This window comes from Xenopus laevis, chromosome 4L (genome assembly GCF_017654675.1).
Source record: "Xenopus laevis strain J_2021 chromosome 4L, Xenopus_laevis_v10.1, whole genome shotgun sequence".
Classification (NCBI taxonomy): Eukaryota; Metazoa; Chordata; class Amphibia; order Anura; family Pipidae; genus Xenopus; species Xenopus laevis.
Window position 1 is genome coordinate 118,990,932 of NC_054377.1, and position 15,189 is coordinate 119,006,120.

Below are 15,189 nucleotides of genomic sequence, written 5' to 3' on the forward strand. Positions count from 1 at the left end.
ATGTACATTAAAAGATTTTCTAGTGTCCGTATCTCTAAGATATGAAGATCCAAATTACAGAAAGATCCGTCACAAGCATTCTGGATAACAGGTCCCATACCAGTAATAAGATCCTACCTTCTGATGTTTCCCAGTGAATAATCAGTGTTACAAAATGTTTTTCATTTTAATATTCAAACAATGGACACGCGTAAATCACTGCCTGACTGCGGTTATTCAGGACTCTCTAGTTTGCAATTTCAGAAGTCTGGTTTCTGAGCTGCCATGTACCAATAATTATTTATAAACAGGTATGGGACCTGTTATCCAGAATGCTCAGGACCTAGGGTATTCCAGATAACGGATCTTTCAGTAAATTGGATCTTCATACCTTGAGTCTCATAGAAAATCATTTAAACATTAATTCAATATGCTAGTTTTGTTTCCAACAAGGATTAATTATATCTTAGTTTGGATGAGAAGGTACAGTTTTATTTTTACAGAGAAAAAGGGAAGTCATTTTTAAAAATGTGGATTATTTGGATCAAAGGGAGTCTATGGGACAAGGCCAGAGCTTTCTGGATAACGGATCCCATACCTGTACAGAATCTAAAAATTAAATGGTCTGCAGTATATTCTAATGCAGTGGTTATCAGACTTTTTTGGTTCCACCCCCCTTTGGAGGATATTTTTTTCAGGGCCCCCTTTAACACAAAATAAGGGATTACACATATAGGAAAGTATTGGTTTGTGCTATATCCCCAAGAAAATCCAAATGTATCTCATATTTTAAATTAAAAACTACAACCAAAAACTCGAGTTCTTGCCCCAAAAAGCCTTTACTTTACTGAATGTCAGGCCATTCAAAAACATTTGGCAATGTGGCCTAAAAAGATACAGTAAAAACACACAGTCGCCCCTCCATTAAAGTTTTTCATGACATCTAAACATTTAGCTGAATCAGTGTTATCTGGCCATCTAAATGCTTGGTTAAGCTGCATAATACAGATGACAGAATTACAGAGAATACACAACGTGCGCTGCCAGCTAATATATTATCAAATGTTCTGAACTTAATCCTTGGATCTATAACCAGAATTTACTGATGTTTTCAAGCAAGGATTTAAAAAAAATAATAATAAAAAAAAAAAATTATATATATATATATATATATATATTTTGCTCTGGGTTGTTTAACACTAGCTTGACACTGCAAAGAGCACCCAAGGGTACTGCCTGCACGCAGTGTGATATTGGAACTTATTTACATTTCTCCTCCTGAAACACAGCCGTGTAGCAAATACAATAAGCCGAAAAGCCTTAGTGATCATCAGTTCACACCAGAGGAGGATGCCTGGGCAGACTTTTTATACTATAGAGATTATTCAGAAAACTCAGGAATTAACAAGAGTTTTCATGGACCCATTAATGGGACACACCTAGGCTTTGACTGGGAGATCCTTAAACCCAGGATTATTTGTTTAGCACAACCACAAAAAAGAATCTTATTATTAATGAGTAATTTGGAATATGCTTGCTAGAATTGGTTGGTCTCCCAAGCGACCTAAAAATATTAAAGCAATGGCAATGCAGCTTTATATAAAAGTAACCAATCATGCCACCATGTGGTCAGCCATTGTAACTGCACAGCTCACATAGAATGAAGAGTTTGTGTGTGATTAGCATTATTATTCCATACGGAATCCCATGCCTTTTAGTCTGTCCAGATGCTAACATGGCCCATAATAGTAGAGACATCATATCAAGTCCAAACAGACACACTGCTCTAGTATTTTATGAATTGTGTTTTTATTTTTATTATTTACAGTTATGTAAGTAGTTCATTAGGGTTTTACTAGATATTACATAAAATGCTGAACCCTTATTCATTAGTCATACAATGCCCTTTGTTGTAACTTTCCAAACCCTACTGTTTGTCTTTTTTGCAGCTTTTTGCAGACAGAAGGACAGGAATATATGAAGTTGGAAAATCCACGTTTGAAGAAAAATATAGTTCACATGCTAGCAGCTGAATTGTGACAGCAAAGTTTAACCATTTCGAAAGACCTTATCTTCTCCCAAAGTATTCCATCTCAAAGCGCTTGAAGTCAGCATCTGAGAACACAGACTTCTCCTTTATCACCTTTTCCTGCTTGATTCGGTTGTCCTTTGCTTTGCGCCCTCTGTTCTGTTTCAAGATCTGTGTCAGTGTGATAAAAAAAAAAAGTTCAATTTAGGTCAGCAAATAAAAGCAAGGTCACTTGTTTTAAGAGTCAGCAAAAACACTAAACCAATTGGCTCAATAAACTGCCCAGCAATTTATCTTCTATAAATAATCCCACAAAATAATTGATAAACAAGGACTTTCTAATATCCTAAAAACATACATTGTCATGAGGTTAGTAGAAATAGAATGTTTCTTCCTACTAAACTAGGAGCAAAATAATAGTTTAGGCAAGTATTTCAAAATTGCAGTTTATACACATTTATAACTCCCAGTCCAAGCATCCAAACCTGAAGGGATTCATAGTGGGCGCCTGTGAGCTGGAAATGCATTTAAGGATCCACTTATTTGGCGAGGTCTCTAAATGAGTGGATCTTTCCCAGATATCAGGTTGGACTGATTGTTTGGCCCTAGAACCAAATTATAGGATCACAATGATGGGGATTGTCACCCCAATGAGATTTTTAAGCCTGTCTAATCGATATCTGGGTGGGTGATTTTTGTGCAGAGAACGGACAGGTAGACCTGTCAGAGTGTCCCATACACGAGCAGAAAAGCTGCCAAATCTTCAGATAAAATCTGCCAGTGTATGGCCACCTCAAAACTCAATTCTTAGCTTGAACTGATATCTTAAATTCACTGCCAAAACGGTCAACCCATATTTCTAGAGAAAAACAGGGACACAACCCCCCTTAAATATTTTCACTAGGACTATGTCTCTCCTTTGCAGATTACACAGTGCTGAGTTCTTGGCTGAGAATAAATGGCATGAAATTAAATTGGTATTACATATACCCAAAAGATCCCTAAGAGCAGTTAAGCTTGAAATAAACTTTCAATATGGTGGACCTTGATATTCAATCTGCAACTTTAAAAAAAAAAAATGTTTTGTGATTTTTTAATTATTTCAACTCTCAGATCTGCAGGTCTTCAGTTTGTTGTTAAATAGGGATTCGGCCCTTTTAAGCAGGATTCGGAATCAGCCGAATCCATGTGACTGGTCGAACTTTTCAATTGCCTACATTGCTACAAAGCAGTTTGTTTATATGCACAGTGCAGGGCAACATTAACTAAAAGTAATTTAACACTTATTTTTTACCAATATTGTCCCTATAAAATGTTGGAAGCTGTATTTGCTTGTTCTTAAGGGAGAAATGAGAGAGAATGAGGGAGAGGGACACAAAAGAAAAATGCTCTTATGAAAATTAACTCACTTTGTCAACAACTTCTTTGCTTGCCACAGAGCGGGACTCAAGCATGTACTTGAGGTTTTCCTGCAAATGATCTTTTGCACTCTGTTTCTTAAACTCCTCTGGAAGACAATACAACAGCTGAATTATTGCAGCATAAACTGGGTTTCTGGAGATCATTTAATACTATAATATCTATAGCAGACAAACATGTAAAACGAAATGTCTTTATACCTCATTTCTGGCTAAAGGATAACTTAACCCTTTAGGTTCAACTAATCACAGATTCTGCAGCCATTCTAGTGAGGGGAGCAGAAGGGAGTCTGGCGAAGACACTTGAGTCAGTGAACTTACCTGTATTATAATGAACCACCAAGGTCCAATCCTATATTTGCTTATAATAAAAAAAAGATGACGTTCCTAGAACATTTCATTCTGCCCTTATGTAAAAGGAATGGCAAGACAACATCTAAAATATACAAGACTTATTTTCCCCCCGAAAGTACATAAAGAATATTTCTGAAACCAAAGTCACTAAATACAATGGAGGATCTCTTTTATGAGAATAGAATGGTAGTCAAGACAGTATACAATACAAAAGAAGTTCTCATTTGATCACTTTTTTTTTTTTTAATAAGAACTCAATCTATTATTTGTGTAGGATTATGCTAAATCCAAACAATTTCTGCAAAATTTTAATTCACTTGAATCCTTAGTGTTTCTGAGAATCCATAGTATAATGTAATTTCAAACCTATGGACAACTGAAGGCGACATGTTTATATTTTTGTCCTGTGTATTTGGTCCAATATTTTGTGGATATTTAGCTAATCCCAGCAATTATGGAATCGGTCCAGGCCAAATTTGCATAAATATATCAATTTATTCTCTGAATGCCAATTCACAGACAGAGCTTCTAATGTAAACAAGGACATCCTTTGAGATGAGAAGAAGGGAGAGTTCTTCAGAGACCTAGGCCATATACTGATTGCAGCTACCATCACATTTGATACTTCCTACTGATATAAATCAAATAGTGTTTTTTCTTGCAAATGGGACAGTCTGATAAAAATAAAAAAAAGTCCAGTTTTGGGCAACTCTCCGCCATAAAGGTTGACCTGGGGTTCTTCACAGGGAAGCAATCAGAGACATACAGTGGGTGTTTTGTCCTCCATTACAAATAGCATAAATAAACACACTCTATTGGTCATTGCCCTCAAAGAGTGGGAAACAGTGGAAATGATAAAGTAGTGGGACACACAGAGTTGTATTGGCAACAATTAACTTCAATAAGAGTATGGATCTCTTATCAAGTGAGGAAGTACACAGTTATGGTCATTAATGCATCAGTACAGTGGTAGCCCAACAACTTTGCTAGTAGGATTTGATCCCTTAAGATGGAAACAGAATGCTGCTTTGAGTTGGAATGTTTGCTTTTCTCTGGAATATCTAAAATTTGTTTGTGGGTGAAATATTAACCCTTTAAGTGCCACAGAACGTAGAATCTACGTTCTGTGGAAAAGTATCTTGAAATGCCACAGAACGTAGATTCTACGTTCTGCAGCATAAGCGTGCGGGGAGCTCAGGAGCGGCTTTAAATGCTGCTCGCTCCTTCCCCGCTCGCTCACAACCCCCTAGGCAACGAGCGGAGCGGGTGGGAAAGGGGCTCCTGAGGCGCGATCGTCCAGGGGCCCCACAAACGCAACAGACGCACGTGGCTGCGCGCTGCTGCTGCTGCCTGCACTTCCGGGTCCCTCCAGCGACGCCCACGCATCGGATCAACGGATCTGGCGACTCCCTCCTGCTTCTCCACTCCTCCTGCCATCATGGACACAGATCTGCAGCTACACACCCCAGGTTAGTGTAACACACACACAAAATACACTTACACACACTTTATACACTAATACATGCTTAGATTTACACTTACACACACTCACATATATTTTTTGGGGGATCAGGGGGGTCACACACACTTGGGGGGGTACATACACTTGCACACACAAACACATGCACATAACATGCAATTTACCAATTGTACACATGTGCACACACATACACTGTTGTGTAGCTTTTTTTTTTTTTTTTTCATATTGCATTGTTGTGTTTTTGGCTCAAAAAAATGTTTTATTGCATTTGCGAATAGCGTATTCGCTAACCGTACTGTGCAATACCTTTTGTATGTTATTTCGGTGATTATTTGGAAATTTTAGGGATTTTGGTGCATTGTTAGCCATTTTATTGCATTTTCAGCGCTGCATAACTGTTGCTTGCTTTATTCTGTCCGTAAAACCTATTTTGCCAAGCTATAATATTCAAACTGTAATTCTGATGTCTGATTACACTAGTCTGAAAAAAAAAAGCATAGATTTTTGTGGTTTTATTGGATTTTAGTAATTTTATTTGAATTTCACACTTTCTGTATTATTTTGTTATGTCTTGTAAATTTTATCTACTATATATCCAATTGGGCGTCTCTGTGCGCCACATAGTTTGGTAAATCTGTGAATATTGGGCATGAAAGTGTTCAGTAGACACCTGTCGTTCATATTTAGGATGGTTTATGCGGATACTTTACGAAATGTGGGACATATAATGGGGTAAAATTCAAGCTTCGTGACGATTTTCAGAAATTTGATAAAAACCGTTACGTTCAGCAGTACTTTGCAGTTTGGCAGTTTGCAGTAGAAACACATATTTACCCATATTGGATTCGTCAGAATGTGTACTTTCTGAAAATATATGGTTTTCTGGGGTCTCTGTACTGTTAGGGGGGTCTAATGTCGCATAATACACACACCAGGTGCTTATATTGCAGCAGCCAGCACGTCAGCTGTGAAAATGTATATACACTATTGTCATTTGGGGGTCTCTGTACGCCACATAGTTTGGTATATCTATACATATTGGGCATCAAAGTGTTCAGTAGACCCCTGGCGTTCATATTTCGGATGTTTTATGCTGATACACTACGAAATGTGGGGCATATAATGGGGTAAAATTCAAGCTTCGTGACGATTTTCAGAAATTTGATAAAAACCGTTATGTTCAGCATTGCTTTGCAGTTTGGCAGTTTGCATTAGAAACACTTATTTACCCATATTGGATTCGTCAGAGAATATGTACTTTATAAAAATATATGGTTTTCTGGGGTCTCTGTACTGTTAGGGGGGTCTAATGTCGCATAATACACACACCAGGTGCTCATATTGCAGCAGCCAGCGCGTCAGCCGTGAAAATGTATATACACTATTGTCATTTGGGGGTCTCTGTGCGCCACATAGTTTGGTATATCTATACATATTGGGCATCAAAGTGTTCAGTAGACCCCTGGCGTTCATATTTAGGATGTTTTATGCTGATACGTTACGAAATGTGGGGCATATAATGGGGTAAAATTCAAGCTTTGTGACGATTTTCAGAAATTTGATAAAAACCGCTACTTTCAGCATTGCTTTGCAGTTTGGCAGTTTGCAGTAGGAACACATATTTACCCATATTGGATTCGTCAGAATGTGTACTTTCTGAAAATATATGGTTTTCTTGGGTCTCTGTACTGTTAGGGGGGTCTAATGTCGCATAATACACACACCGGGTGGTTATATTGCAGCAGCCAGCGCGTCAGCCGTGAAAATGTATATACACTATTGTCATTTGGGGGTCTCTGTGCGCCACAAAGTTTGGTATATCTATGCATATTGGGCATCAAAGTGTTCAGTAGACCCCTGGCGTTCATATTTAGGATGTTTTATGCTGATACGTTACGAAATGTGGGGCATATAATGGGGTAAAATTCAAGCTTTGTGACGATTTTCAGAAATTTGATAAAAACCATTACTTTCAGCATTGCTTTGCAGTTTGGCAGTTTGCAGTAGGAACACATATTTACCCATATTGGATTCGTCAGAATGTGTACTTTCTGAAAATATATGGTTTTCTGGGGTCTCTGTACTGTTAGGGGGGGGGGTCTAATGTTGTATATTACACACACCAGGTGCTTATATTGCAGCAGCCAGCGCGTCAGCCGTGAAAATGTATATACACTATTGTCATTTGGGGGTCTCTGTGCGCCACATAGTTTGGTATATCTATGCATATTGGGCATCAAAGTGTTCAGTAGACCCCTGGCGTTCATATTCAGGATGTTTTATGCTGATAAGTTACGAAATGTGGGGCATATAATGGGGTAAAATTCAAGCTTTGTGACGATTTTCAGAAATTTGATAAAAACCGTTATGTTCAGCATTGCTTTGCAGTTTGGCAGTTTGCAGTAGAAACACTTATTTACCCATATTGGATTCGTCAGAATGTGTACTTTCTGAAAATATATGGTTTTCTGGGGTCTCTGTACTGTTAGGTGGTCTAATGTCGCATGATACACACACCGGGTGGTTATATTGCAGCAGCCAGCGCGTCAGCCGTGAAAATGTCTATACATATTGTCATTTGGGGGTCTCTGTGCGCCACATAGTTTGGTATATCTATGCACATTGGGCATCAAACTGTTTAGTAGACCCATATGTTTATATTTAGGATGCTTTATGCTGGTAATGATACATGGACAATACGATGCTGGAAAGTTGAAGCTTTGAGGCAATTTCCAGATATTTCACCAAAACCGCCAAATTTGGCAAAGCTTTGCGACTCAGTAGTTTGGAGCAGAAAGGCATGGGTACCCATTTTAGATTCTGTAGAATGTGTACTTTCCAAAAATATATGGGGTTGGGGGGTAAAGATATATTTCTGTGTTTTTACCCCACAAAAATGCAGTCATGTGTTGATTTTTCATTAGCTGAAGTTACCCACGGGACTGTTTGTATGCGCTAACTTCATTTTGGGGCCTCTAAATGCCAGATACTTTGGTAAACCTATGAACAATGGCCACCAAACTGTTCGGAGGAACCCTGGCAATCATATTTAGGGTGCTTTTTCTTGGTGCATAACGATACATGGGTGATATGGTGCTGAGAAGTTGAAGCTTTGAGGCAATTTTCAGATATTTCACCAAAACCGACAATTGTGGGAAAGCCTTGCGACTCAGTAGTTTGGAGCAGAAAGGCATGGGTACCCATTTTAGATTCTGTAGAATGTGTACTTTCCAAAAATATATGGGTTTTGGGGGGTAAACATATATTTCTGTGTTTTTACCCCACAAAAATGCAGTCAATGTGTTGATTTTTCATTAGCTGAAGTTACCCACGGGACTGTTTGTATGCGCTAACTTCATTTTGGGGCCTCTAAATGCCAGATACTTTGGTAAACTTATGAACAATGGCCACCAAAATGTTCAGAGGAACCCTGGCAATCATATTTAGGGTGCTTTTTCTTAGCACGTAATGACAAATGGGTGATATGGTGCTGGGAAGTTGAAGCTTTGAGGCAATTTTCAGATATTTCACCAAAACCGACAACTTTGGGAAAGCCTTGCGACTCAGTAGTTTGGAGCAATAAGGCATGGGTACCCATTTTAGATTCTGTAGAATGTGTCCTTTCCAAAAACGTATGGGTTTGGGGGGTAACCATATATTTCTGTGTTTTTACCCCACAAAAATGCAGTCAATGTGTTGATCTTTCATTAGCTGAAGTTACCCACAGGACTATTTGTATGCACTAACTTCATTTTGGGGCCTCTAAATGCCAGATACTTTGGTAAACCTATAAACAATGGCCACCAAACTGTTCGGAGGAACGCTGGCAATCATATTTAGGGTCCTTTTTTTTGGTGTGTAACGATACATGGGCGATATGGTGCTGGGAAGTTGAAGCTTTGAGGCAATTTTCAGATATTTCACCAAAACCGACAATTGTGGGAAAGCCTTGCGACTCAGTAGTTTGGAGCAGAAAGGCATGGGTACCCATTTTAGATTCGGTAGAATGTGTACTTTCCAAAAATATATGGGTTTTGGGGGGTAAACATATATTTCTGTGTTTTTACCCCACAAAAATGCAGTCAATGTGTTGATCTTTCATTAGCTGAAGTTACCCACGGGACTGTTTGTATGCGCTAACTTCATTTTGGGGCCTCTAAATGCCAGATACTTTGGTAAACTTATGAACAATGACCACCAAAATGTTCAGAGGAACCCTGGCAATCATATTTAGGGTGCTTTTTCTTAGTATGTAATGATACATGGGCGATATGGTGCTGGGAAGTTGAAGGTTTGAGGCAATTTTCAGATATTTCACCAAAACCGACAATTCTGGGAAAGCCTTGCGACTCAGTAGTTTGGAGCAGAAAGGCATGGGTACCCATTTTAGATTCAGTAGAATGTGTACTTTCCAAAAATATATGGGTTTGGGGGGTAAACATATATTTTTGTGTTTTTACCCCACAAAAAATGCAGTCAATGTGTTGATTTCTCAGTAGCTGAAGTAAAGTCCTGAACAATTTGGATGTGCTAACTTCATATTGGTGTCTCTAAATGCCAGATACTTTGGTAAACCTATGCATAATGGGTATCAAACTGTTCAGTGGACCCCTGGCAATCATATTTCAGGTGCTTTTTCTTGGTACCTAATATAGTTTGGGATATGCGGAGCAGCAAAATAAAACCTTTGAAATGATTTTTCAGAATTTTGAATTTTTTGTTGAAAAACCGCTATATTCAGACAAGGTTTTATGTTTGGTAGTTGGGAGTAGAGAGACATAGTTACCCATTTTGTAATCGGCAGAATGTGTACTTTTCAAAAATGTATGGTTTTCTGGGGTAAACCTACAGTTTCAGGATTTTTTGCCTTAGAATCTAAAGCATGCCGTTTTCTGCCTTAGTGCTTTCAAAATTCGGTAATATACTGCCGGGAGTTTTTGCTGTACAGAAATCCTAAATCTCCCTAAAACTATACATATCTGGTATTGGCACGTTCGAGAGACATAAGGCTTTCCAAATCAGTTGGATTTTCATCCGTAAAATGAAATATTTTTCTGGTATAAATTGATATACGATGAAAAATGGTAATTTTTCATTTTTTTTGGTATTTAGCACTATAAATTTTTTTGCACAGGTGGAAATACATGAAAACTCAGGCAGATTTAGAAAGCTCAGTTTCTACCGAAAAAAACAATGTATAGTTTTCCTAGGTAAACTATAGGTTTCCCCTCAGAAAATGCCCCTAAAGTGAGAGAGCACAAAATGTTTCAAAAACGGCTGTCATTTCGCGTAACCAAAATGTGAAATTCTGCTGGCACTTAAAGGGTTAAAAAGCCTAATGTCGTAAAACGTGTCTATGCATTTGGCCTGCGAGGCTCCCACTGAGCGACTTGAATGAACAGTAGAACTTAATGGTTATAGTTTTTCTCTCAGCTTTAACTACTATTTACTATGGGTTATCGTTCCAACAACCTTTAGATCATATTAATGATTACAAAACAAAGAAAAGTTGTAAAATACAGCACTGCGATTACATATAATGCTCACCTACAGCCGACCTGATCACTCTGCCTTTGGCAGTTGCTTTCTGGTCTTGCCGCTGTCCTTGCTGCTTCAGCCTCCGCAGCTGTTTTTTCATGCCAGTTTTGCCACTGGTAAGGCAGTGCTTGGGGTCACTGCCTGCTTTTCTTTTCTTGGACTTAGTCTCAATATCTGTACAGGTTAAAGGGAAAGTGTAAAGGTCAAACACAGCTTTGCACTTTTTATTACAGTAAATAATACTGATTTACTGCTGGTATAAGTTGTGCAGTATACTTATCAATCAAGTGATATGAAGCTTGGACCATAACATATATTGGGAGTACAACTCCAAACATTGTTTTATTTTTAGCCTTAAATATGTGTTGTTGAAGGTTGGGAGATGTAATTGCCAATATCCGTGGACCCAAGGTTAAGAAACAGGCGCAACTTGAAAACTTTTCAATTTAAATAACTAAAATGAGAGGTGCTTAATGGGTTTAAAATATCAATATTGCATTTTGAAGTTAAATTCCTATTAGTACTAATCTTTCTTGTGTTTACTATCTTTGCCTTCAAGACTTATCTCTTGTATCAAAATGACCACAGTGGATGTGAATTGAAAAGTTAAAGCACAAAAATTATATACCGTGGAGAGGATATACTCACAGTTCACCCCAGTCCGTGGGTGCATGTACATAGAAAAACAGCAATAGTTGGGAGTTCATCCAAAAAGGGTAGTTAAAAATACAAAAGTGTTTATTGGGACATTATGAATAAAAGCCCAACGCGTTTCATGCCTGTTGGGGGCACTTACTCATAGGCACATCCCTGCACATTGCTTATATAGGGGTTGTGACCAATCAAAGCAACACATATCTCAGCCAATCACAGAAAGTGAAAGAAAATTGCCAATATTAGATGCCAATTTACACACATTGGCTTGAAATTTACTCATAAAACAAATCAAAAATGACATCAAAAATAATGAAAAATAAAAAAATCCTGATGACGGCTTGAGTTTGTAAGCTGAAACATTGAAATAAATCTACCATCTTTTTTTCACTTATCAAGACCTATGTGTGCGGAAGTTTTTTTGCTTTATAGATATGAATCTGAGTGCACCTATCTAGTTATATCTCTCTCTCTACATACATATACTGTGAAAGGCTTTAGCACACACTTCAAAAGTTACATACCTGGGTGCAGTTCAGAAATCAAATATCCAAAGGCAGAAAAAGCTGAAGCACACCAGGATTTTCTTCAAAAAGATAAAGCTTTTATTACATCAACGTTTCGACCTTGATAAAGGCTCCATGCGAGGGCCGAAACGTTGATGTAATAAAAGCTTTATCTTTTTGAAGAGTGTGTGTGAGTGTGTGAGTGAGTGTGTCTTTGACGTAGTTGGCCAGCTAATATATTGCAATATATGGACAAACAATCCCTGTTTTCTTTAAAGGGTAAGGCATTTTTCAGTAGCAGTATGCACAAAATGTCTTTGTCTTAAATATATTGATAATGGGTTGACTGCTGAGGACTCTTGTAATTGTCTATATGTATTTTGTGGTCACAGCCACAGCCTCGCTGCACCCCCGCCTAATGGTTTTTAAAAACTAGTGGTGAGCACAACTTTCCCTTGTTTGTTATAGTTATACAGGAGCAGTGACCAGCTCCATGTTGTAGCTCCCAACCCTCCCAGCTACAGTCAGGTGATCCCACTGGTGTCTAATAAAAGGGCAGCCAAGTTTGGGAGTTTTACTTTGAAAGCAGCAAGTAAGTTGCAGGTAAAACGTATTCGTCCCTTTTATAAAATGTATAATGAAACTATAGAATTCTTAATGAATCAGATGAAAATTGAGCATAGGACTGGCCAGATATGGGATGCACAAAAGGTCTCTGTCTTAAATATATTGATAATGGGTTGAGTGCTGAGGACTCTTGTAATTGTGTGTGTGTGTGTGTGTATATATATATATATAATACACAAAAGCCATGAATATCTTGTAAATTATATCCTTATAAAAGGTGAGTTTTGATGTCATCAGTTATAAACGGTGAGTTCTGATGTCATTTCTGTCACATGACTCCCTAAAACTTGTGTATTATAATAAATAAAGTACCCCCAGTTGCAAAATATGAGGATATTAGAAGTTACCTCGGAGTTCCATGACCCGTATAAAAACACTCGGCCTTGTGTTTTTATATGGTCATGAAACTCCTTGGTAACTTATAATATCCTTATATTTTACAAGAGGGGGTACTTTATTCACTATATATATATATATATATATATATATATATATATATATATATATATATATATATATATACATATATATACATATATACGTGTGGTTTTTTTGGTAGATACCAGTGTGTGAAGCCTGTGTGTAAAATGGTATCTAAATTGAAAATTTGCTTTCACTTTTTGTGATTGGCTGAGACATGTGTTGCTTTGACTGGCACAACCCCTATATAAGCAATGTACAGGGGCGTGCCCATTAGCCTATGAGTAAGTGCCCTAACAGGCATGAAACGCGTTAGGCTTTTATTCATAATGTCCCAATAAATGCGTTTGTATTTTTAACTACCCTTGGTTGACTTTTTGGAGAAACTCCCAACTACTGCTGTTTCATCCCCCATCTCTCACAGCCCCTGTAGCCGATCAATTCCCTATAGTACATATATGAGCAGAAGCTCTAATGAAGATGCAGTTTATAATCACACACTCTAATGATGACCACAATGAGCAAATTGATATTTGCTGCTGTCAATGTATTAGCTATTGAAATCCCTTTGTGTTCTCTGCAGTCACTCATGGTTGTCACTAGTGAAACAACATAGAAGTCAGCTCTTCATCATCCTGTGCAGATACACAAGCTACATTCAATAGAGATCACTCTCACACACATATATATGGGGTGCGTGTTGGAAAGGTGCTGCTGTACATCCTTTTTATCCCACTTCCGGTTTGTGTGTGTACATGAAAACATCCCCCACACACAGAGTAAACCCTAACAAAAACCAAAAGATACTAAGCAGTTCAACAATCCATACCGCTCCGCTCCTCCTTAAGCAAATCCAAGCCTTTCCTAAGCAGCGACGCAGACATCACAACTCCCGTCTAAAAGTGACTTCACACGTGCTTAGAATTATCAACTTCCGGCGGAGTCGGTACACGACTTCCGGTGTTTTAGCCTACAACTTCCTTAGATAATCAATGTTTCTTAGTTACCGCTTTTGAACTCATTTCCTCTTGCGTAGGGGGAATAGGGAGGGGCTTATGTCCGCGTTGTCTTTCCTTAGAAAAGTTGCGTCGAGTCTTTCTTTGTTCACTTGGTGGTTCAGCCTTTTTTGTTGTTGTTCCGAAAATATGTAGAAATGGGAATTAGTATTAAATTTCACCGTTAAATTGAAGTTAGTATTTGGCTCAGGCAGGAGCACTACTCTCTCACTTGGACTCAGAAAGTTATAGCAATCATTCATGTTTTTTATTCCTCACTTGTCTGTGACTAATCTCTTGGATGAGGGATTTTAGTGCAGTTTGAGATCATATATATTGTGAGCACTATTGCCAATCTTACTGGGAATAGTAAAAATGCTTTATTGCCCGTATGTGATGTGTGAAATGTCTCAAAATAGACATTTAAAGGACCAGTAACATCAAAAAAAAATTTAAAAAAAAAATTCGTTAGAAAACAACGAAAAAAAACACCAAGACAAATTAAAATTTCAAAATTGCAAAGCCTTTATTAAGAAATAATTTACTGAAACTCCACTTCCTGTCCTCTTCTGAAACGGCGATATGGCGACCATCCATAGTGCGGTGCTGGATTTGTCCTCCCTGGCTAGCTCCCATAGGCTACTGACAGCAGGAAGACAGTGCTGGAAAGCAGACGGCTGGATGAAGAGCTGAAGTGCCCGGTGTGTTCCCGGAACATCCTTGTGCAGAGCAGCGCGCCTCTGGGGAGATCTTGCAGGGACTCAGCCTCCTACTAACCCAGCCCTGCAGCAGCAGGCGATTCTTAGCGAGAGTGCCCCAGGCGGTGGCAGGGCACACAGACATCGCAGACATCACAGATTGTCTCTTCATCCCCTCTGGGACGCATCTATCAGCACAGGAGCGTTACATCGCAGGAGCGTTACAAGCGGTGTGCGGCTTTTTTTTGATGTTACTGGTCCTTTAAGGTACACAGAGGCCCAAACAGCCTTCACTGTCTGATAAATAGAGACTGTCTATGAATTTTTACAGCAACCCAGCGTTGCCAGGTCTAATTTTCAAAATCAGCTACAAAAAAAACAGCCCAAAACTAACCAAGAGTCACTTCAAAAATAGCACATTATGTGCAGTGGAAAAAAATATAAAAAAATAAATATATATAGGAAAATACGCCTTTTTTAAATTTTCACTG

At 38.4% G+C, this 15,189-nt stretch overlaps 1 protein-coding gene across 1 annotated transcript; it reads right to left on the reverse strand.

Annotated features, from left to right (window-relative positions):
• Positions 1 to 1,771: 1,771 nt before the first annotated feature.
• rps19bp1.L (ribosomal protein S19 binding protein 1 L homeolog) lies at positions 1,772 to 13,992 on the reverse strand. Its single transcript, XM_018258840.2, has 4 exons — positions 13,835 to 13,992; positions 10,808 to 10,972; positions 3,418 to 3,515; positions 1,772 to 2,179 (listed from the first exon to the last, which is right to left on the reverse strand). The coding sequence occupies exons 1-4, from the start codon at positions 13,887 to 13,889 to the stop codon at positions 2,048 to 2,050; spliced, it is 450 nt and encodes a 149-aa protein (XP_018114329.1). The 5' UTR covers positions 13,890 to 13,992; the 3' UTR covers positions 1,772 to 2,047.
• Between the last annotated feature and the right edge of the window lie 1,197 nt (positions 13,993 to 15,189).